This window comes from Pteronotus mesoamericanus, unplaced genomic scaffold, assembly GCF_021234165.1.
Source record: "Pteronotus mesoamericanus isolate MK-2021 breed Mesoamerican mustached bat unplaced genomic scaffold, CSHL_Meso_final contig_1193, whole genome shotgun sequence".
Lineage (NCBI taxonomy): Eukaryota > Metazoa > Chordata > Mammalia > Chiroptera > Mormoopidae > Pteronotus > Pteronotus mesoamericanus.
In genome coordinates this window covers 2,454,612-2,478,545 of record NW_026555039.1, presented here as the reverse complement: position 1 = coordinate 2,478,545, position 23,934 = coordinate 2,454,612, and the positions used below count along the sequence as shown (strand labels likewise).

The window sequence follows — 23,934 nt, the reverse complement described above, 5'->3', positions numbered from 1 at the left end:
CCCCCCCTCGGCTGGGACCCTGGGCCGGGGAGCCACGCGAGAGCCCGCGGTGAGCAGTCTCTCTGCAGGGCCTCTGTGTTCGGCAACAAGCCCTGCCCCTCGAGGCCGGGCCCCGGGGGGCGTGGCCGCGGGCCGCCGATCACGAGGCCCCTCTCCGAGACGGGGAGCCGTCCAAAACGCACACGACCTTCCGGGGCTGGGAGCCGCCCCGAGCCCCAAGGACAGCGGGCCCCAGGAACCCCCCAGCGGCGCCGCAGGGCCGGAGGACGAGCCATGCTCCCCTGCTTTCTGCAGGCCTCAGCGCAGGGTCCTCGTTTTTGCTGGAGTGAGAGGCCTCCAGGACACGCCCAGTGTCCGAGTTGCCACGGTGACCACCTCAGGTTTGGTTGCTGTGACTCCTGTGCTCGCACGTCCCGGCCCAGACACAGTGTGCGTGGGGCTCCGCGTGGAGTAGGATCTGGGCCCTGTCTTCACGCCTGCACTTCTGCGGTTACTGCGCACAGCGAGCACCCCGTTCAACTCACACGCCGTGACTCAGAGGGACGGCTCTGCGCGGGATCCGGGCCCGCCCGCTGGCGGCACCACGCCCACCGCGAGGGCTCCCGTCCCCTGCCCTTGGCGGCACCGCCACGCCCTCCATGGCAGGTGGGCCCATGGCCCGCTCCTCACTTCCGCCGAATCTCCGGTTTCCCTGGAGTGTGGGAGCAGCGTCGGTGCCCGAGGCCTCTGCGCCTCTGTGGCTGTTTCAGCGCCTCCACCCCCATCCCGGGCGGTGCCCCTGGAGTGCCAGCTTGGCTCCGGGGGGCTGGCAGGCCCCATGCGGGGGTCGGAGCCCTGGCGCCCCACCTGGCCCCTGCTGAGGCTCTCTGTGCCCCCTGGGGGCCGTGTTCTCCGGCGGGGAGGCCCCGTGTCTGTCCAGGGTGCTGGTTTCTCTGGGGGCCTGGGGACTGTTTCCAGGACACCCTGCCCTCAGGTCCCACGGACGGAGGCCAGGGGTGGCCGGGGGCAGGGCTGGCCACTCTGCGGCGGCGGCTGCACCTCGCTCCCCATGGCTCCTGGTGGCTGGGCTCCCGGGGCAGGGAGGCCAGGTCCCGTCCCACCGGAGTGTCCCCGGCCTGTGTGGGTCAGCGGGGGACACGTGCTCCTGAAAGCAGAGGCCAGGGCAGGCTTCCCAGGAGTCCGGCCTCCCTGGGCTGGAAGGGGCGTCAGTGGCAGCAGCCACAGGCGCAGAGACGTGGGCCGCGCCGCCCCACAGGCCACCACCGGCCCCCGCAACTTGTCCGGGGAAAATCTGGCTGGATCCGGACAAGCCTCAGCGTCCTCCGCAGGGCAGGCTGGTGTGGCCCCTGGCGCGGGACCACCTGCAGCGCCCGCAGCACTGAGGAGGCGGGTCCAGAGCGCCAGCCGGCGCTGCCCCGCCCTCGGATTGTCCCTGGGGCAAGTGGCCGCGGGCCCTCTGCCCTGCCTTCCTCAGCCTGTCCAAGCAAGTCCCGAGGGGCCGGCCGCTCGGGGCTGCACCGGGCCCTGGGCCCCCACGGAGAAGCGGGCCCGGCGCCCCGCTCTCCAGGCCGCAGACGCCTGTGCAGCCCCGGGCCGACGGAGGCCCGCCGCGTCCAAGGCCGGGGGACGCCGGGGCAGGCGCGGAGAAGGTGCACGCCTGCGGCCCAGCAGCCGGGGCGCAGGCTGCCACCCCCAACACCCGGGAGGGGCAGCCCCTCCTACCTGCTGTTCCCAGGCGGGTCCTGTGCGGCGGGCGTCCCCGTCCTGGGGCCCAGGCCACCCCTGGGCCTGCCGCACGCCTCCTGCAGGGAGCAGAGGGCAGGTGCTGGGGGGCCCTCGTGGCTCCCCTCCGTGCACCCCGACAGTCGGCTACAGGGTTGGGCAGCGTGTGGATTCGCCACGGGGGTCCCCCGCCCCTACCTCGCGCAGGCCGTCCAGCAACGGAACGGGGCAGTACCCGGGCGGAGGGGGCCCGAGGCGGACGTCCGGGAACTCGGCGCGGCCACGCTCCGCCTGCCGGCAGCCATCCGGGCAATGGGCCCGGCGCCCCCCTGCGAGAAGAGAGAGTTTCCCCCAGGAAAATGAGCTAAAGGCCCTTTGAGTGTCACAAAGCAGCGACCAGAGAGGCCCCTCCACGTGGGCCAGAGGGCGGGGCCGGCACTGGTTCCTCCGGCCCTGAGCACCAGCGCCAGGTGAGAGGCAGGGGCGGGGCCAGGCCAGGGCCGCGCTAGGTCCTGGCGACCCCGGGGTCCCCAGTGTGGACAGGCAGGCCCCCCACGGGTGCGGTTCGGGGCCCCTCGCTGCGGCCCACCCTCGGGGCCTGGTGGGTCTCCGGTGTGCAGCCCCCTGGCCGGGCCCCGATCAGAGGCGCCTGGCTCAGCCGGCGGAGCCCTGCGCCCTCTTTTGAGTGCAGTGTGGCAGGAAGGACTTTCCACGGGCTGCATGTGGTAGGGGCTCAGGCCACACCCACAGCAAGTCACAGCGTCGCGAAGCCATGAGGGCCCGCAGCCCCCAGGAGACCCTGATATCCTCAGCGGCCCCCAAGGGTGGAAGGCGGGGCGGGGCCTGCCTGTCGCTGCAGTGGGCGCCCTGCGGGGGCCCCGCCCCTCCCAGGGGTCCCCAGGGCCCTGGGGCCTTCTCTCCTGGTGGCTGCCCCAGGCTCCGCCCCGTGGGCAGAAGGGCCTGCAGCCCCGGCCACCGCCGCCCCCCGCCAACCCCTCCCACGGACTCTGGGACAGGACGGTGAAGACCGTGAGGTGAGCCTGGTGCTGGGGCCGCCCCGGGGCCGCCCCTGCCACACACGCACGGCAGGGCAGCCGTCCTCTGCCCCCAGGCCCCTGGCCCGCTCAGGCACGGCGTCAGGGAGGGGTTGCCTGGCCAGGGGCAAGGCTGGAGCGTCGGGGAGGGGCTGGACGTTCCTCGGGCTGACAGGGTTGGGGCGAGGGGGGCAGGCGTGCGGCCCCATGGGCTGGACGCGGCCCCGGGAACACGGCGCCGGCCCCCCCGGGACGGCACTCTGGGGGTGTATGGTGACGGGCCCAACAAGCGTTTCCCAGCTGCTTCTCTCGGAGGGGCCCCAGTTTCTCTGCTCTGGTGCGTTCTACACAGTCGGGCCCCCCCCCCCCCGCCCGTGCAAGGGCGCTGCTCGGCTCCGTCCCCCGCCGCTGGCCTTGGCTGCGCGTGCGCCGGTCACATCCTGGGTGGTCATGGGGAACCGGCTGCCCTCGGCCTGCAGGGGCCTCCCGTGGGCCCGTCGGGACGGCACAGACCGCAGCTCCGTGCCCTGGAGCCCCGCTGCCGAGGCGGCCGCGCCACTGGGGGCGGAGATGCCGGGGCCGCCCCTCCTCCAACGGCAGCGACCTCAGACCTGGGGTCACGCGCCACCTCCAGGGTGTGTGAACCACCATCCCCCAAAGCAGCCTGGAGCGGCCGCCTCCCTTGAGCTCAGCTCTCGACTCGGGGCGGGCGCCTCAGCACCAACGCGTCCGCCGGCTGCCGACGCGGGGCCGCACACCTGGCCGCCTGTCTGCCGCCCACGTGTGGGTCCCCGCACTTCCCCGCCATTGGTGCCTCCTGCCGTTCCTGCGGTTCCGTTCCATTCGGCCTTCAGAACGCAGTCCCTCGCCGCCACCGCGACCCCTCGGCCCCAGCACTTCTGCCTGACGACGGCTCAGGGAAGCCAGGCCACCCCCCTCGCTGCCCCCGGGCATGGTCAGCCGGTCAGGCTCCGGCCGCCTCGGGCCACACACGCTGGCCCTCCCGTTCGGGCGGCTGCCCTACTGCCTCGTGGTCCGTCCGGTGGCCACCCTGCGGGTGCGGTGCAGCCCGGCGGCGGCGGCGGCGTGGAACGTGGGGGGGCGGGTGGTGTCGGGGCCCGGCGGAGACACGGGGCGGCCCAGGGGCAGGGGCAGCGCTGGGGGTGGGGGTGGCGGTGGCAGCGGGGCTCCCGTGGTTCAATACCCACCCGAGGCTGCGCCCGCTCCGCTCCGCCCAGGGGCGGGGCCATGGCCCGCCCGAGGCTTCTCTGCATTTGTGGACGGTCCCTGTGTCCACGTCCTGGGCCAGCGTCCCCACCCTGGACGGCAGCACCCAGGGCCCTGCTTGCTCCCTGGCTCGGCAGCCCTGGCAGCCTTTCCTGCTGCCCCGCCCCAACCCCGTCACGGATGCCACTGTGTCCCACCCGGTTCCCACCCCGGCTGCTGCTCGGCCTCCCCCTCCTCCTGGTTGCTCGGCCAGGAACACGGCGACGCCCGCGTTTGGCCCCCCGTCCTGGTCTCTCCGCAGCCCCATCCTGGGGCCCAGGCCGCCGCCTGGCTGCTGGGCCCCGGCTCCCGGGCCTCCACCTCACATGCTCTGGCAGGGGGTTCCCAGCGCCCCCTCTCCTGCAGCCCGGGCCACACCCTGCCCTGCTCACGCTCCAGGTCCCGAGGCTCACCCCCCGACCTGGGGCCCTCGCCCCCTCGCCCCCTCGCCCTCTCCCCCGCGGGCACGCCTGGTCCCTCGGGGCCGAGCCACAAAGGGGAAGCGGCTGAGGTCTGCGAGCAGGTTCCACCGGAGAAGTCAGACCCGAGTCCTGGTACAAGGCCCCGCTGCCTGGACCCCGTGCCCGCCGGCGGGCTGGGTGCGGGCCTGCGGGCTCCGTGGCCCCTGAGCGGCCGCTCAAGAGGGCAGATGGTCCCGCCCTGCCTGCCGCGGTCTGAGCGTTTCTGCGCGTTTCTGGGGAGCCCCGCCAGGCCCCCTGTGCCAAGGCCCAGCTCTGGCGCTCGGGGGACGTCGACTCTGACGGTGGCCGTTGCAGCCCGTGAATGAGAGGGAGGTTGCTGCCCCGCCCCGCCGGGGGGACGCCGCGGACAGAGGCTGGGCTGCAGGGCGATCGGGCGCCTTGACCTCCCCGGGACGGAACTGTCTATTAATTATCTCTTAACAGCCAACTCAATTAGGCTCCCCAGTCACCTGTGTAGGACAAGGCCACGGCAGAGAAGCCACCGGAATAAACAAGGCTCGAGGGGCCGGCCATCGCCACGAGGGGCTCGCGCGGGCCAGGACCGCGCAGCGACAGGCCTGAACGCCCTCTTCACTCCGGCGAGTCCGCACAGTGCTGTTGGCCCCAAGGGGGCGAGGGCTGGTGTTTGGAGGTGACAGGCACGCCCCATTAGTCCTGAGGGCAGGCCCGCCGCCCCGTTCCGCCCCCCCCGCCCCCCGTCTGCGCGCGAGGACATGCGAGGCCATGGGGGCTGGGCCTCCAGCCCCTGCGGGGGGGGCGGGGAGGGAGGCCCGAGAACCCCGTGGGGCCCAGGCCTCGCTGCCCGGCCCCCTCACCAGGCAGCCGAGCCGGGAACTGCTGTCCTCTGCTGCGTCCCCGGCTGTGGGGCCCGTGGGCCTCCCACATGGGGGGAGTGTGCACATGCGCGCGCACAGATAGGCACACGCACACACATATGCACGGATGTACACATGTACACTCACACACGCGCTCACACACTCCCTAAGAACCTTCTCGCCGGCTGAGCTCTCCCCGCCCTCGGCCCCGCAGTCCGCAGACCCCGGGGACAGGCGGGGGGACAGGCGCTGGGTCCGCACAGGGGCCGCCGCTGCCTGCACTGGGAACCAGCCAGGAGCGCGTGGGGCGACGGGACACGCCCCCGCCCTGTCCCTCGGAGCCGGCTGGGCGGCCCCTGGGGAGGGTCCCTCAGCAGCAGGGCCTGGGGCGCGCGTGTCCCGGGCACACAGATGACAGTGACACAGAAACGCCACGCCCTGGGGGGTGCCCCTCGGAGCCCCTTGCAGCTCCCAGGGGCAGGGGAGGGGCAGGCTGTCCTGGCGGCCGACGAGGGGAGCGGCGTGAGGGCCGAGGGCCCCCGAGCCCCACCGGTGACCGGTGACCGGCGACCGGTGACCGGATGGGGCTCCCTCCCCCATCCCGCCATCCTGACCCCGGCCTGGGCCTGCTCCGCAGCTCGCTGGGCGCCCCCCGTGCCTGCCTCCCCTTCCTTTCCTGAAGCATGGAAAACGGATCCGACACAGAGCCGCTGTCCCCACGGGCCCACGCGCCCTCTGCGCTCAGAGGAGCGAGGACACTGTGTGCGCCTGTGGCTGGAGCTCCCGATGGCTGCGCTGTCCCCGCTCCCAAAAGTTTCCCCGCGAGGAGCCGCCTGTCCGCTTGCGCCAAGCTCGGCTGAAGCCCCTTCCGAGACCTGGCGCCGTACCCCCGCCCCAGGGTGCCCGGCTCTCAGTTCCTGCCCGCGGGCGCTCTGACGCGCTGGAATCGAACGTGGAACTCGAAAGGGGACGAGTTTCACTGGCGAGTCTCCAAGAACAGGGACTGATTTGGGGTCTTTCCGAGTCTGTTTCTGCCGCCTGCCCCTCCTCCCCTCAGGAGGCTCCTCCGTCAAGCTGTTTGCTCTCAGGCCGCCGGGATGGGTCCCCGGGCTGGGGACGCCCGTCCTGCAGGGCCAGGCTCCCCGAGGGGCCCGCCGGCCCGGTCTGCCCGGCCGCGGGTTGCAGGCAGGACAGCAGGCAGCCGGCCGGCAGCCCTGCGTTTGCTCTTCTTGTCTGGCAGAGGTGGCCCAGCCACCGAGCCGCAGCCCGTCCTGGGCAGAGGAGGAGCGGGAGGCGCAGGTGGCCTCCCTCGTGGCCGCTAGATGACAGGACATGGGGGCTGGACGTTGCAGCGGCCGCAGGCTCCGCTTGTGTGTGAGTCACGGCTGGAGGCTGCGTGCGAGGGCCTCTGCCGGGGCCGCCTCCTTCCCTTGCTTAGAAGTTGCTCCGTTGGCCTGGTCCTGGCGGCTCTCAGACGGCCCCGGGCAGAGGCATCAGGGACCATGAGGTGGCCTGAGGTGGGGCAGCCGGCGGCCGCTCTCCAACGTGAGGGCCACCTGCAGGGAGAGGGCACGGGGCCCCACGTGTGGGCTGCGTGAGGTCTAAGGTCTCCAGGCAGCAGCCTTGGGCTGCGGGTTTGTGCTTCTGTTCACAAAAGGACCCGTTGCTCCCCCTCCCTCAGCGAGAGAAGGGGGTGTCGGCCGCTGCGTTAGGGGGATGTGCACAGACGCCGGCTCCCGCGAGGAGGCCGCTGGGTCCGTGAGCTCGTGGCTGAGGCAGGGCGGGGCCTGGCTGCCGGCCACCGGGGAGCATCCCCACACCCTCGCCGGGCACAGGTGCCCGAGGCCCTGGCCAGGCCAAGAGGGGGCGACCGTGGCGGCCGCTGCTGCAGACACGCCTGGGTCCCTGCCGGGTCAGTCCCTTCTAAGACGCCTCTGCCTGTGGCGTGTGTGCAGGGACCTCCCGGAAGCACATCCACAGGGGCCAGAGTCACGCAGAGCCCCAGGTGCCCGGCCGCCTCCCTTGTCCCTCTCTCTAGGGTCCCGAGGCTTCTCCCCACAGCGGTCGCCTAAGACCCGCTGTGAGGGGCTGGACGTGGCTCCTGCCCGCTGGCTGCGCCCACGTGGCACGGGGCTCACGGAAGCAGGGGCTCCGGGTCCCAGACCAGGCTCCGGGGAGGAGGCGGCAGCGGGGACGCTCCATCAGACCCACCGCCCTGCAGACAGGCTCCCCTCCTCCCTGGAGCCCCCTGAACGCAGGGGCAGCGGCCGGGCGAAGAGCCCAGCGTCCTGGACGGTTGGGGGAAGGCAGGGACGCGGCCGGGCGCTGTGGTCTCGGGAGCCTGCGGCGCCTGGCTCTAGGCTGCTGCCCCTCACACCTGGCATCTGAGCTCACGCCCGCTGTCCCGGCTGGGCTGGCCCCAGGCGCCGCGCGGCACCTTCCCGCCCTTTTGGGGGTCGGCCCCTCTGCGTGGTACGATTCCAGGACCAGAAATTCATAGCACAGTTTTTCCTTGAAAACTGCAGACCTGCCCCCTCTCTGCCATGATTAACTGTAGACAATTAGCGTGAAAACGCGGTCCCGCCGCGAGACGAGAGGCGGTGACATTGCCACCCGTTCCCCACGACACAGCCCGCCAGTTTTATTGGCAGGATGGGTTTAGCGGCGAAGGGCACCTTGATTTTTGAAATTGTCTCAATTACGGGCACTTCTCAGATCCCGTCTGATGCATGCGCGGAACCGTGTGCTCCACACACGAAAAAGAGAACTGCTCAGCTCCACTGGAAACATTTCCTGGGAGGGTTCGGTGCATTCAAAAGAAAAAGGAGAAGCAGCAGCTGTGGTCCTCTCTCTGGCTACGGCTTTTTAGGTTCCCAGGCCCAGTCTGCGGGGGCCTGGCCCGCCCGACAGGCCCCGGGCCGCTGCCGCTCCTGCGCGGGGCTCCGTGGCCGGGGTCAGAGGCAGGGCCCCGGGGACAGCGGCGCACATGAAAGGCCCCCCCGTGTGGAGCTGCGGGTGGGAATCACCAAAGGTTAACAGACTAAATATAAAAATCTTTCTGAATATAAAATCAATGTGATTGTCGCTACAATCCGGGTGCTGGAGTTAAACCAGAGTCGGGTTTAGAACATCTGGCGATAGTCCACGTCTAGGAAATCGCCTTCTCTTCCCAGTGAAAGTTAGAAACAAACAGCTGAAATGCTTCGTAGCAACAGAGCAGCGAAGCGCAGGTTTGCGACCACAGGCACTGACGCCAGGCCTCTGGGAAGATGCTGTTTCTCTTCGCCCTGCATTTGCTTGTATAATCGGAAACCCAATTTTTAGAGGGTTTATATTCTGAATTGCCTGTCGGGTGGGGGAGGAAGGACTTCGGGCCGAGAGCCTGGCCCCAGCGGGCGTGGGGGGCGGCCAGCTCCGGCGGGGGGGGTGCTGGGTGGGCCCCGCGGGCGGGCGGGCTCCGTAGCTCCTCTCCTCTGTGCACGGAGGCGCCGGGCTCCACCGCTCCGGGTTCTGAAGCCCCGGAGGGACCATCGGAGAGACCCGGGGCTGCGGTGGGGCGGGGGCGCGAGTGGTGGGGACACTCAGGTCCCCGCATCTGCGCCGACCTCCTGGGACGAGCTCCACGCACCCCGAGCTGCCAGCACCTGAGCTCCAGAGTGCGGAGGAGGAGTGCGGGGAATCGCTTGAACTGCGCGACATGACATGGGCCCACTCCGCCCCCTCTCCTTTCCCCTCCGCTTCCCCCTCCTCCGGTGCTAAGAAGGAGCGCCCCCCACTGCTCGCAAGTTTGTGTCGGAGGTCCGCCGGAACATTCTGGTGGACGGAGGTGTCCCTTCCAGGTGGTCCTCACAGCGGTGGGCGGCTGCACGGCCCCACTTGTCTGGTGGTCCCTGCCTGTGCCCCGTGCTGACCACCAGGGTCCCATGGGGATGCCTCGGATGGCAGCTCGGGGGACAGGCCCCGTGGCTCCGCCTCCACCGTCAGGGCCTGGGCCGGGACCCGGAGCCCGAGAGCCGGGGGTCACCTGTCCAGGCCCAGGTGGCAGCCACGGAGCCCTGCTGCTCGTCTCTGGCAGGGCGTGGGGCGCCGGCGCCTCACCCACAACACTCGCACGGCAGCCTATCCCCGCCCTGCCCCGCCCCCGGGGCCAGCTGCACCCCGGGGCCCTCGTGAGCCGGAAACACTGTCCGTCCCCACGCTCCCTGCTGGTTGGACGGACCAGCCACTTGCCACTGACTGACGTCCACGGTGGCGCTAGAGGGAGAGACGGCATGCGCGGCGGGTCGCACGCAGGTCGCGCCTCCCCGGCAGGTGCGGGTCGGGGGGGTGCAGAGTAGGGCGCTGGCCCCCTGCCCCCTGGGCCGTCCGCCAGGGGCAGCAGGTGTCCACGCCCCTGCCGCTGCATGTGTTCCCCGGGGGCTGTGCACCCGGCGGGGCCCAGGAGCGCCGGCCGACGGCGCGTTTCTCATTTGAGTTTCCAGAGCATGTGGCGAAGATGGTCGCCTGACACGGAACATCCACTCTCCCTGCTTCTAAGTTACAGAACCGGGTTTTGGCTGGCAAGTTGCGTTTCCTGCCTCCCTGTGGCCTGGCGAGGTGTAGCACCCAGGAAGGCCTCAAGCTTCCCCCGCTGCTAGCTGGAATAGGGGCGTGAGGGCTGGTGCATGCGCAGCCCTCCAGGGCCACAGGGGCTCCTGGCGATGGTCGGGGGGCCTGTCCCTGCCTCTGAACTGCAGGGCGAGCAGTAGAGGCGGGCGGAGCCCTCCCTCATCGCAGCCGTGACTGTCTCCGGATCTCTCCTGCCCCTGGCCGCCGTCCTCCCAGCAGCAGGGCAGAAAGTCGCCGCGACCTCGTTTCCTCTGCAGAACCGCGCCCGGGGGCCGGCACATCCGAGTCCCAGGGCTGACAGAGCCCCCGAGTGTGAAGCACTCGGGCACGGGCGGGGCGAAGGGCCGTGTGTCTTCCAGTGGGGAGCCTGCGGCGGGAGTGGTTGGCCCTGCCGAGCGTTTGGGGTGAGCTGCCCCACCAGGGAGATCCTGGCTTTAAGAGACTAAAACGCAGAAAGGGGCCCCCTCTGCTCCCCGTGGCAGGGGCTGCGGGGTCAGCCCTCCTGGAGGCAGACGCGGCTGCAGCCTCACTTTGCAGAGGAAACCGAGGCACAGGGACATTCAAGTCGAAGACGGTGGAGAAACAGCAGCAGGGCCTGCCTCCCCGCGTCGGTCCCAGGCGCACGTCGGGGCGGGGGGCGCAGGGCCCTCTGACACCGCCTCCAGCCTCCGCGTGGCCGTGATTTCGGCAGGCACTGAGCCACCTGCGGCTCCAGCCGCGCGGGTCTCAGCCAGCTGACACCCGGTCCCCCGCGCCGCCCCCACACCGCCTCCTGGGGCACTCGGCTGGGGCCAGGCTCCGCACCCTGTCAGGAGGCAGCCCGGGGGCAGGCGCACAGCTCGGCGCAGGGGAAATCGCCCCGACGCCCCGAGGAGAAAGCGGTCGCGGGGCCGGCCCCCCTAAGAGACCCCCTGGACCAGCTGCCCCCAGAAACGCGCCCCTGGGAGAGGACCAGACCCCCACCGTCCCTCGTGCAGGGTCGGGCCAGAGGCCACGTACTTCGGCCCAGCCCTGTGACTCCTGCCGCGCCCCGGGCTGCGAGGGCGAGGGACTCTTCAAAGGGCTGAGGGGAGTGTGGCGGCCCCCAACCCTGTGCATGTGTGAGCCTGCCCCGGGGGGGAAGTGGGGCCCCCGTCACGGGCCGCCCGCTCTGCACGGCGCAGGACGGGAAGCGTGGCCGGGACGCCCTCAGGCTGCGTGTTCAGCCGCGGGGGGCAGAGGGCCCAGGGTCCCTCGCGGCGGCGACACTTGGGCTCCCAGCTCCAGCACCCGGTGTCCGGGAATAATCCTTGGCGAAGCCGTTCATGCCTGGCTGGTGGGGGTAGGGGCTGCGCTGGGCCCCGGAGCCACATCTCCTTGGGGAATCGGGGGCCGAGCCTCCGCGGAGATGCCGACCGGACAGGAGAGGAATCGGCGGGGAGACCGGGGGTCGGGCGACACCATCAGGGCCGCGGGCCCACAGGCCCACGCGGAGCAGGGGCGATGGGCGTCCACTTGGGCCGACCCCAGGCCTCCTGCGGGCCCCGGAAGCAGCCGGGCTCCGGCCGCCCGGGGGCTGCACCACGGACAGGCTCGCGGAAAACGCGCGGAGCGGACCCGTGCGGCATTCGCCCAGGGGCCGGATCTGCCGCGGCAGCGGTGCCAGGGGCCCCCCGCACTCCGAGCGCCCGGACACCATGGTGGGCAGCTCCCACCTGCCGTCGCACCCACTGCAAGGCCCTGGCGGGGGGGCGGCGTCCTGTGCTCTCCGGCAGGGTCTGTGGGCCGGGGCACGGCCTCGCCGGGACGTCCTGACCCCCAGGCCCACGGCGCCCAGGCCGGGTGCCTGCCGTCGCTGACGCGCCGCCCACTGCTCACGGCGCAGCCACCTCCACTCACCGGGCAGGCCGCCGGGGACGTCCCCCTGGCCACGCGAGGCGTCTGATGGCAGCGTCACCTCCCGGTCTCCGGCGCTTTCCAGGGCGGTGCAGGGCTCCAGGCCGCCAGGCGCGGGGCTCCACAGCGGGTGGGTGACGCACTCAAACCCCCTGTGGGGGGGACCGGCGGGCGGGCTCAGCTTGCCTCCCGGGGGGTCGCCTGGCCCTTGCTCCCGCCGCCCAGTGCCCACTGCCTGCCTTTTTCCCTCCCTCCGGACAGCACGTTGCGCCTGCTGGTCCCTGCCGTGCCCCCAGTGCCAGGGGAAGCTGTTCAGGCCCCTCCTTCTTGACACTGAGGAAGCCCCCCCACCCCCCACGGGGTTGGCCCAGTCACCCCGACTCACAACGGGGTCTGGATGGGCGCCTCCCGTCTGCCCTCGTCCACTTGGGAGCAGCTGGCCTCCGAGTGGGCTGGGAGCCGCTCTTCCCTGACGCCCGCGGAGATCCTCAAAACCCGGCCGTCCTCGCCTTCCGGGAGGAGGGAGAAGCACAGTGTGCCCAGGGACAGGAGGGGCGGCCCCGGGGCCCCCTTTCCTCCCCGGGGCTCCGGGTGCTGCGGGGCCTCCACCTGAGCCACCGACCCCACCCGCCTCTGCCCCTCTGGGCCCTCAGAGGAGCCGTCCCACACTGCCCCCGCCCTGAGCCGGCTCCGGGCCCAGGGCGCCCGCTGCGCCTCTGGCGCGGCCCGTCCCGAAGGGAGGGCATCTGCTGGCCTCGAGCAGAGCCACGTGGCTTGCCTTCGTTGGGGGCCTGGCCACCGGGGCCTCGCCCTCCTTACCCACCTCCCACCCTGATCCAGGGACGGCCGTCCCACCTGCCCACGCCCTGCGGCGCCCAGCACAGGGCCGGGCCCCAGGGCTCGGGGCTCAGGGTCCGATGGAGACGGAGGGTCCGTGGCAGCCACTGACCGGCGCCAGTGAGGCCTGTCTCCCAGCACCCGTGACGCTAAGATCTGGGGAAGACGCAGCTGGGCAAACCCGGAAGGGACTTTGACTCGGAAGGAAGTGGAGCCACGTGTGGCGTAAACCAGCTCCGGCCCAATCATCTGCCGTGTCAGGTCAAGATGGAGCCGGCGGGGCCGGTCTGCTCTCCTGCTGCCAGCAGCCAAGAAGGCACGTGACAGGGACAGCGGTCCCCGAGGTCCTGGGCACCAGGCAGGACGAGGCCCCACCAGGTGGGGAATGGGCTGCGAGGCCCTGTTTGTTGGCGGGGGGTCTGCCCCCGCAGTTGCAGGGTGGGGCGGGGTGGGGGGCCTGTCTGAGCGCTCGCTCCCTGCTGGGAAGGGCCGAGGGGCGCCAGGGGGTCTGCCCCCGCAGGGCTGGCCGGGTCACAGAAGAGAGCAGCCCAGACGGCGGGGCCTGCCCCCGCGCGGCCACCCTGGAGGACGAGGGCCGCCGCCGTGGCTGAGCCGGGCCTGCGCGCACGCACACACACGTGGCTTCCCGTCTGAGAGCCCGGCGCCCGTTGGCCGCTCTGGGAAGGCCGGCTGCCCCCGGGGGCGGGCGAGCCGGCGGCCGCGGGCACCTCCTCCGGGTCCAGGATCACGGCCCGCGTGGCTGGTGCTGCGAGAGAGCGCAGGCGGCGGCATGGGCGCTGGGGCCCTGGGACCCCCCGCCCGGCGGGTCTCTCCCCTGCGGGGGGGCCACCCCGTGCGCCGCAGGGGTGTGCAGGCTGCCGTCCCTGCCCCGAGAAGCGGCCCGGGCACCACTGAGGCTGACGGGGCTGCCGCTGCCGGGCCTGGGGCCATCCTCCGAAGCGGCTCCTTGCAGAGCAAACCCGACCGGGAAGCAGGCTGCACAGGGTCCCCGGGGGCGGGGGCGGCCGGCCAACTCTGACAGCGGAGGCGAGGCCGCGCCGCGCCCAGGGGTCCGCCCGGCCCAGCAGGTGCCCCCTGGGCTGGGGCAGTCGTCAGTGGGGCCCCGCGGCCGCTCCCCGCCAAGGGTGCTGGGGGCCCTGAGGTGCGGGGCAGCACCTCGCGCTGAGACTCGCAGGTGGGGAGCCACTGTAATGCTCGGGGGCAACACGGCGGGGCAGGCAGCCCCCCGAGGAGGCCCCTGCAGGCCGCTGGCCACCCCTGCCCACGTCACAGAGCTGGAGGGGGGCAGGCCGGAGGCCGGAGGCTGCAGAGGCTCAGGCCCCGGGGTGGGAGGCCCGTGATGGGGGGCGCGAGGCTGGGGACCCCGCGTGTTGCCGGCCCTCCGGAGCCACGCGGACACGCGCTTCCCGAGCAGGACCCCACCTTCCACTTCATCCCAGCCCCTCCTCCGCGGGCCCACCCCGTCCTCGTGACTTGAGAAAACGCAGCCAGGCCGGCCCCGGCCCCGGCCCCAGGGAGGAACCTCGCCAGGCCAGGGGGTGTGGGGAAGGCGGGGCACCTACCTGCCGGGTGGCCGTTGATCCACATCCCGTGGTAGACGACCCCGGAGCTGTGGGTCATGCTGCCCAGGCCACTGAAGACGTCGCTGTGCCACTGTCCCTGCAGGGAGAGCCTGGGGTCGGACAGGTTCCGCGCTGCCCCGCACGAGGGCCCCGGGGGCCGGAGGCTGGAAGCTCAGCCGTCCCTGGGGCGGGAACTCGCCCTGCCTTTGGACGCGCTGCGCCGTGCCCTGCAGAGCACACTCCCCTTGGAATGTCAAGACGCCAGGAAGTTTGGGAACAACGGCATGGCACAAAGGACAAAGGAAACACCCGCTGGAAGGGCCCGCTTCTCGGCAGAAAAGTCCTTTAATAAGAGAGGCCGCGTCTGTGCCGATCACGGGGCCCAGGAGCCGCGGGGAGCATTTGCCCCTGGGAGCTGAGACCCGCGGGAGCCCACACAGCCACGCGCCCCGGAGAGGCCGCCCCTGCCCCCCGCGCCCCGCCGGCGCGGCCGCCCCGTAAGGAGCCTCTCCTTCTCAGCGGCACACACAGCAGAGGGGGAGGACAACGGGAAATAGCAGGAAAATTATTTTTGTGGAAAATTTCAAGATCCTAGGAGCCTTTTATTTGACGACAAATATGCTTCTATTAGAAGAAAACGTAGCCAACAGTGTGTTCGGCTGCACTCGCTCTCCTCCGGCGGGGGCTCCCGGGCCCGATTCCCATGCTGCCCACGGGCCGCGGCCCCGATGGAACTGCAGGCCGGGGAGAGACGCATGGGGGGAGCGCCTCCGGCCCAGCTGCCCCGGGAGTGGCCAGTGCGCAGGGGCCTGCAGACCGGCCCCTGCAAGCTGCGCCCTGAAGAGCTGCCCAGCAAACCGGCTCTAAGTGCGCTCAGCCAAGTGCCCCGCTGGGGCGGGGCCGTGCCGGGGCCCCTGTGCCGTCGCTGTGCCCTCTGGTTACCAAGGACAGGCACCCGAGCTGGGCCGTGGCGCCGATCTGGGGGAGCACGGAGTCAGGGCTTTAACAGGGACCTGAGCCGGGCGACACGTTCCAGTGAGCAACGTCACAACAGCAGCCTGGACCCTTCTAACGAATGTCGTAAGTCACATCTGGCAAACGTCGGCCCTTTCTCAGTTATCTGACGCGTCCCCGAAGCGTCACCGGCTGCGGGCCGAGGGATGAACGCGTTGTGGCGCGGAGGCCGGCTGGGCGGGGCGTGCCTCACCGGACCAGACAGGAGGGTCGCAGGCACCCCAACGCTTTCGCTCCGCCCTGCCCGGGCGAGGCCAGGCGGGGACCCCTGTGCGGCTGGAGTGATGCAGGTGGGACCGAGGGGTCGGGGACACGCTCTCGCAGGTAACCTGAGGTGCTCCTTGCCACGTCCCCATCCCTGTCCCCGCCGGCTCGGCCACTGGGCTGTCCGGGCATCGCAAGGCAGAGGCTGAGCCTCCGGCCGGCCCATGTCCCCCGCTTTGACAGCCTTCGCTTCCCCGCGCTGGGCGCGGTGGAGGACTCCGTGGGGGCTTCCTCGCTCCAGGTGCTTTGGAGTAAACTGTCAGAACGAGGTCCTGGACCCTCCCCATTCAGGCAGCATCCCCAGCTGACGGGGGCTGCTCTTCTCTCTGAGAGAGAGTCCCCGCCCTGGGCGGGCCCGACCCTGCCCCTACTCGGCACCGGCGGCTCGCCAGTCGCCCCCTCCCGCCCTCGCTGGGGCGCCGGGGCCCATTCCTCGGGGTCTGTCCGCGTTGGAGGACGCGGCTCTCCCACCATCGCCAGACCGCAGGCCTGAGGAGGCGAGGACCTTCTGTGGGGTCGCGGGCTCGCAGGTGGGGAGGCCTGGGGTCAGGTCACATGTGAGGATGTGGCCCCAGCCACTGGGGTGGGCGGTGCGACTGCCCAGCTTCCAGGCATGTCGTGTCTGTGGCCTCTCCGTGGGCAAGCCTGGCCCTAAGTTCCTCGGGCGTCAAAGGGTGCACCGTGCCAAGTTTGGCCGAGGCAAGTACAAGCTGCCTTCTTGTGTCGGGTGTGACATCGCAGACACCGAATCCCCCAGGGAACGTGGGGCCGGGCAGGGTCCCAGGGTGACCGGGCAGCCCAGACCCTCCTCCCCGAGACGCTCGCACCGGCCCGGAAGCTGCCCACAGGTCTGTGCGCGAGGCGCCCCGCGGGACACAGCCCCCCATTCCTGGGCTGGGGTCTCCTGGCCCGAGGTCGGTGACACGGCACCCGGAGGCCCCGAGACGCACCGCGGCGGAGCAGGCAGGGGCGCGGGCAGTGGGAGGCGGTGAGGCTGCCCGGCGCCCCAGACAGCGGGCCTCCGCCCGAGTAAGGCAGCTGCGGCGGGGACCGCACTGCAGCGGCACCGGCGTGGCTCTCCCGCCCCTCGCACCCCCGGGCTGCTGCCCCCACAGGCACACGGAGCGGGTCCCCGTGTGGTGCGCTCCGAGGGGCTGCCTCTGCCCGGGGGGCCACCGAGCTCCAGCCACGTCGTCGAGAGGAGCTATTGAGCTCACTGCCTCTGCGCCCGGCACACATGTCCCCGTGCCCCTGGGAAGGGGAGACAGCGTGAAAGGTCTGCGAGGTGCACAGACAGACACCGGGGCGACGCCCACAGGACCCCCGCGGGGGAGCGGGCATGCGCCCCAAGAGCGGCGGCTCTACACACCGGCGGCCCCGCCAAGGGAGACGCCACAGGAGCACGAGGCACTGCCCCCCCGGGGTCCGGTCGACGCCCCGTGACGACCGCGTCTCCCTGGAGGTGCTGGCACGGCTCACGGCCACCAAGCGGTGGCGACAGCCCAGTCTGTGCGGGATGGCCACACGCGCGGGTCCGTCCACACGGGGGAGGCTCACTCAGCCTTCCAGAGGAAGGAAGCCGTGACGCGCGAGGACGTCATGCTGAGTGACGTGAGCCCGGCGCAGGAGGACACAGACCACGTGCCTCCTCTCCCAGGAGGCCCCCCAGGAGCCAGGCCCGCAGCGACAGCGCTGACGGCGGTGGCGGCCGGCGACACTGGGAGTGCGGAGTCCCCGCGCTGCGCCCTCACGCATCCCTGCGGTGAGTGCGGCGTGATGCGTGTTTTACACCAAAGACCTTGAAATGGGGCCAAGCATCCCTTCACACCGGCGGGGGAGTCAGACCCAGGCCCAGGAGGCCGCCCCATGGCACGGAGGTGCCAGCGTGGAGACGGGGCGCAGAGGGCGGCCGTCGCCCCGCCCCGCCCAGCCGAGCCCGCCCGCCGCCCGCGCACGGCCCTCGCCCGCTGCTCCCGCGGAGGGCGGGCGGGTGGGGGTCCCTGCCTCGCACAGCGGCCGTGCCAAGGATCCTGGCCGGCTGGAGGCAGGCCTGGCAGCCCAGTGTGCGCTGCGCCCGAGGGCATCCCGGGGACACAGGGCGGGTCCCACGACGTCGGCCTTTCTCCACACACCCCGCGTCCATCTCAAAAGGCGGCTGGGGTGCCGAGGAATCCAGCGGCTGACCCCAGCGCGGGTCCCCCGACCCGGACCTGTGCGCCCGGCTCAGGTCTCCTGGTTGCTGTCCATACAGCCGGTGACGGCGGCTGCTTCGGTCCTCACCTCTGCTTGCTGGCAGGGACCCAAGCACCCAAGACAGAAGCCTGGAGCCACCCACACGCCCCGGGGGCGGCATGTCCCGGCCTCAGAGCGTAGCTGGGTTGCCCGTCTGTGCACGAGGGTCACAAGATGGGGACACCACTGGGCAGCGTTTGAATCCAGGGAGGACAGTGTTGGAATCCAGGGAGATGTGGCACAGAAGACTGGGCCTCCACACAGGAGGGACACATGCTCACCGGACAGGCGCCCCAAGCCGGTGACACCGCGGCCTCCCGGGAGGGCCTGCTGGGACCCCGGGGTCTGCAGGCCAGGCCAGCGCGGCCGGTGACAGCAGGGGGGCCCCTGCTCCTGACAGAGCCGCCACCAGGGCACCCCCAGCCCCAGCCCAGCCGGGCGTCCGCGGGGTGGGGGAGCGGCGGTCTGCTGGTGGGGCCGGGCCGCCCCCTGGCGGCGAGCAGGCAGGCAGCAGGCATCGGCGGCCTGAGGCCCCCGGGGGGCCGGCCAGCGGCGGACCAGCACACCCAGCGGGCAGCCCCCTCTGTGCCTCGGTTTCCTCCTCTGCAGAGCGGGGAAGGGCCCTCCCTTCGGGGTGCTGGGAGACGGGCGTGTGGAGAGCTGAGGACGGGAAACCTGACGCCGCAGTGACTGACTCCAGGCTGGCGGGGGATGGGCGCAGGGCGGCAGAGGGTCCCGCAGCCCAGGCCTGCCTGCTGCGCCCTTGAGGCCCTGGGGCTGGTCCCCGGCGACCATGCACGCCCCTCAGACAGGGCGGCCGGGACCTCGGGGGCCTTGGCAGCACCCACGCAGGGGCTCGAGCGCCGGTCAGCACCTGCAGCTGCCCAGGCCCGAGGCGGGGGCGGCAACGGGGGCGCGGGAGCCGGGGAGCCGGTGGGGCTGCAGCCCCGCAGTGGCCCGGCTGGTTCCCCCGGTGCGGGCGGCACAGGCCGGGAGCCGCCCTCGGCCCTCTGTCAGTCAGGCCGGCCGTCACCGGCAAGCCTCCCGGAGGCGCTGTGCACGCCCCGCGGGCCCTGTCCTCTCTCCTGCTGCTGGCGGGAGCCCGAATAGCCAGAGGGACCCTGGGCACAGAGGTCAGGCCACGGGCTCCTGCCAGTGCCTCCGTGATGCTTAGAAGAACCTCCGGCCGCGGGGCCCCCGGCTCCGGCCGCCTGGGTTGTTCAGCCGCAGGGCGAGGCGCCTGCCCTGCCCTGCGGCCTTCGAGCGGCAGCTCCTGGTCTCCACTCTGGTCTCCGCTCGCACGGCGATGCCCAGACAGGACGGCGCAGGCGCTCCGGCCACCAGCAGTACTTAAAGGCCTGGCAGGGCTGCCCGTCCACGCCGGGGCTCCCGTGTGGACCGGACACAGGTGTGAACAGGCCGAGGCACCCACCTCTGGCTCCCGCTCTCTCGTCCCCCATCTGGCGCGCTGGCCAGTGTCCAGTGGAAGGAAGGATGGGCCCTGGGCCTGACAGGGCTCCTGGCGCTCCGGCCTCCTCGCCCACGCGTCGCCCCTGAACCTGAGAGGCGGCGCCTGCCCCGGCGACCCGGGGAGCGGCGGGGCGCCGAGCCCAGCGGGGCGCGGGTACCTCGTAGGTGGAGCCGTCCGCGAAGCGCAGCACTCCGTGGCCCTGGCGCCGGTCCCGGACCCAGTCGCCGTCGTACGTGTCGCCGTTCCTGAGGGACAGGCGGGGGCTGCTCTCAGGCAGGGGGCCAGGGGGCAGTGTTGGCTCAGACCGCTTCTCCGGCCGGGGCTCAGCGTGCGCCACGGGGACCGAGGCAGAAATAGGCCTGGAGCAGATGGCCGGAGCGCCCGCCAGTGCTCAGTGGAGAGGAGGCCTGCCGGGCACGCGGCCACCAGCCCCCGGGCGTGCAGAACGTGGAGAGGGCAGCAGGGTGAGAAAAGGGAGGCAGACTCCAGCGGCCGGACGTTACACGGGAAACTGGTCCAGGGGCGTGAGAGGGCGCCAGGCCCCCAACCCCCCACCGACCGCCCACTAGGTGAGCGGGGCAGGGGACGTGCTCCACTGCAGGCTTGACCAGCTCCAGTGCCAGCAGGGGGGAGCGGGGTGGCCGGGGGCCGGGCCTCGGGCCACATGCTCACCGAAAGGCCGTGTGCCCTTGGCCGTGTCGCCGGTTGTCATGAAAGGACCCCTCGTACACGTTGCCGTCCTGGTCCACCAGACGCCCGTACCCTGGGGGGAGCCGAGAGCCTGGCATCGCCTCGCGCCAGCGGCAGGCGGACCCTCCCTGGCGCAGGGGGCGGTGACGGGAGGACAAGCAGGAGCCCAGCTGCCCTTTGGGGGCGGGGGGTGCGATCTGGTGCCGGCAGCCGCGGCCCCAGGGCGCGGGCCTCACAGGCCCCAAGGGGGTGCACGGCCACCCCTGACGGGCCCCCGCAGACCCACATAGCGGCCGGGGTGCCCTCGGTCTGGTGGGGGCGACGCAGCGACACGGTCCGGGCCTGTTGGTGGGTGGTTGTGGGAAGCCACGCGTGTGCAGGGGGCCCTGGTCTGAGAGCGAGCGGAGCTCGTGGCAACGGGGCTGCAGCGTCTGGGGAATGGTCGGCAGCGCCAGGCCCTTCCTGTGTCTAACGTGGGCGGCGCTCGGACGCCTGCCGTCCTGCTCGCCCTGGGGGCGGCTCGGCTCCCAGAGACCACAAGCCTCCGGCCACAAGGCTGCGCCCATCGCGCCCCTGCCCTCTTGGGGCACAACCTGCGCCCCATCCCGGGGCGGCCTCCGGTCTCGCTCTGTCCGGCAGCGTGAGGAGGACGTGACCCAGCTGGGGCCCCTGGGAGCCACGTGGTGGCCTGCGCGGGGCCAGACCCGACCAGCTGAGCGCGCGTCGCGCCTCTGACCCCGGGACTGTGGCAAACGATAACACGGTGGTTGCTTTGAGCCACTAGGTTTTAGGTGGTTGTCACACGATGGTGGCTAACGTCACAGGCACGGCCCCGCTCACACGGCACTGGGCCAGACGTGGCTCTGGGGGCAGAGAGGAACGTGTGCGCCTCCTTCCCACCCCGCAGCCACACTGGGGTTGGGCTCCTGGACCCACGGGGACGCCGGGCTCCCTGGTCCAGTGCGGTCGCCGAGCCCACCCGCCCGTGGGACCCGCTGGACGTCACACCTTCTCTCACGCCACGGGACAGCGCCCCTTCGTAACAGCCCCCGGCTCCGTACTTCATGACACCGTGGCCCTGCGGCTCTCCCAGGACGAACTGACCAGAGTAGGTGTTCCCTGGGGCGGACAAAGGCGGGGGGACACGTGCGCAGGCCCAGAGCGGCCTCCTGCGCCCCTGTCCGTCCCCTGACCACGGTGGCAGCAAGGCCATTGCAGAGCAGAGGGGAGGATCTCTTTATTTCATTCCTGACTCTGGTGGATGAGGGAACGCAGGACAAGGGGCCTGGACCTGCCCTCCCGGCCTGCAGCGCCCAGCCCGTGCTGAGCCTCGGGGGGCGCCGACGTGCGGGGCCTGTGGGGCGGGCCTCCTCTCCACTGAGCACTGGCTGCCACGCTTGCCCGCAAGGTGCTGAGGGCCTGGGGACAGGCCCTGGCCCGGCTGCAGGCCGCACACCATCCCCCACAGGGCACGTGCTGTTACCAGACACCTCAGGGAACCCAGGGTCCCCAGTTCACAGACGGCCGGGCCTTCTGCTTCCAGAGGGAGACGGTTCACGAGAAAGGGGCCAGCACATTGCCAGGCGCCCCCGGAGCCAACCTGTTGTGGCCCAGTGCCGGAAACCTTCGCCCGTGATCTCCCCGTCCACGAACTCGCCTTCGTAGTAACTTCCGTCCTTAAACAGCAGCTTCCCGTGGCCTGGGGAAACACTCTGAGGTCATGTCTGACAGTGGCGGGGAGTGGCCACCGGTGCCCTCCCGCGGCCGGGCTGTTCCCCAGAGAGAAGAGCTGGGCTTCGGAGCTTCCGGTCCCCACGTGCGGCTCCTCTCGTCCAGCAGGTGCATTGATCTTGAAAAATGTTCCTTTTTTCAAATTTTTAATTTATTTTTAGAAACAGGGGAAGGGAGGAGGAAAGATTGGAAGGGAGAGGAACATCGATGTGCGGGAGATACATCAATCCATTGCCTCTCGCACACCCCCAGCTGGGGACCCGGCCCACAACCCAGGCCTGTGCCCTGACTGGGAATTGAACCAGCGACCCTTTGGTTTGCAGGCCGGTGCTCAGTCCACTGAGCCACACCAGCCAGGGCTAAAAAATGTTCTTGACATAGAACTGAGCGCTCTGCTGTCTTGGCTGTGGTAACTGCAGAGCCATCCAAGTACAGAGGGGAGCCCGTACCCGCCACCTCCTCTGCAGGGACACTGGTCACCGCAGCCCTGTCAGTGCAAGGGCAGAAGGAGAGAGTCTGTGGACACGGGGTGACACTGAAGAACACACTCCCCCACAGATGACTCCCTCGGTCCGGGCCAGGCTCTGATGAGTCCCAAGTATGAGCCTCACGCACAGCCTGGAGAAGAGTCAGAGATGTGAGTAAAAGTGAGACGTCTCTGTGTGGCAAAAACACTACAATAAAGGTCAAAAGGTGAAAAATACAGAACATATTGGAGCCAACAGGTACAAGAACTCATATAAGGAAATACCAAAAGACCAATTCTCCAGCAGCGAGACCAGCAGAGAAGGGATGTGAGCTGGCAGAGCCGCAAGCAGACGCCAGGCTGGGAGCAGAGCTGTGGGCCGTCCGGCTGGGCGCCCGGGGAGGCCCCCGGGTGACATTCGCCGACACTCTCCAGCCTTGTGGCCGGCTGGGGGGCAGCACGGGGGTGTTGCGCTCGGCGAGCCCCACCGCTGCGGGAAATGGCCTACCTTGGGCGATGTTGACAGCGTGAGGGCCCAGTCCCGCTGGCGTCCCGTGCCACCCACCCGCCCCAGCTCTCCGCGGACTCGGGCTGTCCGTCGCGAGGTGGCCGCTGCAGGGAGAGGCCACAGCCGTTTCTTACCATGGGTCTTCCCTCCTTTCCATTCCCCTTCGTAGCGGAAGAAAGAATTCGGGTACACGTAGATGCCGTAACCTGAACGATGAAAGGGAGATGAACAGGTGAGTGCATGACAAGGGCCTGGCTGGCATCCAGCAAACACTCAGGTGGGGCCATCTGGGGGCACCGAGGGACAGCGTGCAGTCCTCCACCCCGCCCCCGGGGCTCTCTAGGTGTCTGCACTTCACCTCTTGAAACTCCCCCGCCCACAGCTGCCCAAGCTGCAGGCTGGGGGCCGGGCTTCCCTGTTTGCGGTCCATCCACCCACTCCCCTGACTGCGCACCAGACACCATGAGCACCTCTCAGCGCAGAGAGGCAGGCCCAGTGTGGGGCTTGAGAGGCCCGCGGTGCGGGAGCAGTTAGTGGGAGGGGACTTCTGAGCGGAGCCTCGTTAGCGAGAGGAAGGCGGGGACCCAGCGGGGGAATAAGCCGCCCCTGCCACTTCTCTGCAGGGCCCCTCCGGTAGCCTCCAGCCCCCCCGCCCCCGACCAAGCCCCCACTCGGCGGCTGAGCGCGCCATCCCCCAACTCCCGTTCCCGCCTCTACCAGCACCCCCGTTTGCAAGGCACCACTTGCGGGGAGCGGTAATCGGGAGGTGTGAGCGTTACCACACCCCCTCATCTGCCATCGCCGAGCGTCGGGTTCTACCTGAAGAGAGCGGCGTGGACTCTGAGTTCATTCCAGTCCCTTTCCTTTAACACTAAGCACAGCTCCCATCAAACCTCTGAACCGCGCGTCCTCGCTCGGTTCCTCCCGGCTTAGCTTCCATGCCCCGGGACTGCCGTCGCCCATCCCGCGGGACACCAGCACATTCGGAAGCGCGACCCCTTCCAGGGCCGGGCGCGATCAGGGCTCCGGGGCTCGTGGAGGCTCGTACGGGGAGCCCAGCCGGGATCGGGGGTCGCGGGTTCCGGCTCTGGGTCCCTTCCCGCCTCCCGCCTGGTCGGAGGTCTGGTAGGGTAGGGGGCAGCTGGACGCCCGCCCTGTGGCCCGGGCCTGCAGCCGTACCATCCTGTGGCGGCTGCCCCGGCGGGTCCCGGCGCTTCAAGTTTCCTTCCCTGGCAGCTGCCATCTTGCCGCTAGCGGTTTCCCTTAGCAACCACTAAACCCCTCTTCTATTGGCTCGTTGGTCGCTAGCGGCGTGGCCACGAGCGCAGTGCTGGGC

The 23,934-nt window shown here is 70.9% G+C and overlaps 1 protein-coding gene across 1 annotated transcript; it reads right to left on the bottom strand.

Annotated features, from left to right (window-relative positions):
• Positions 1-1,718: 1,718 nt before the first annotated feature.
• On the bottom strand, positions 1,719-23,841 carry MORN1 (MORN repeat containing 1). The gene is made up of 13 exons (XM_054583723.1): positions 23,778-23,841; positions 22,733-22,804; positions 21,494-21,592; positions 20,902-21,012; positions 19,876-19,966; positions 19,361-19,448; positions 14,223-14,319; positions 13,268-13,405; positions 12,188-12,311; positions 11,806-11,954; positions 10,845-10,847; positions 1,921-2,051; positions 1,719-1,802 (listed from the first exon to the last, which is right to left on the bottom strand). The coding sequence occupies exons 1-13, from the start codon at positions 23,839-23,841 to the stop codon at positions 1,719-1,721; spliced, it is 1,251 nt and encodes a 416-aa protein (XP_054439698.1).
• Positions 23,842-23,934: the final 93 nt, after the last annotated feature.

Bases quoted from the DNA above. Each gene is read 5' to 3' on its own strand.
- MORN1 (XM_054583723.1), bottom strand. From the start codon at position 23,841: ATGGCAGCTGCCAGGGAAGGAAACTTGAAGCGCCGGGACCCGCCGGGG. The intron at 19,967-20,901 runs GTGTGACGTCCA...GGCTCCCCCCAG, and splicing joins GTCCCGTGGCGTGAGAGAAG to GGTACGGGCGTCTGGTGGAC. The intron at 19,449-19,875 runs GTGAGCATGTGG...CCTGTCCCTCAG, and splicing joins CAAGGGCACACGGCCTTTCG to GAACGGCGACACGTACGACG.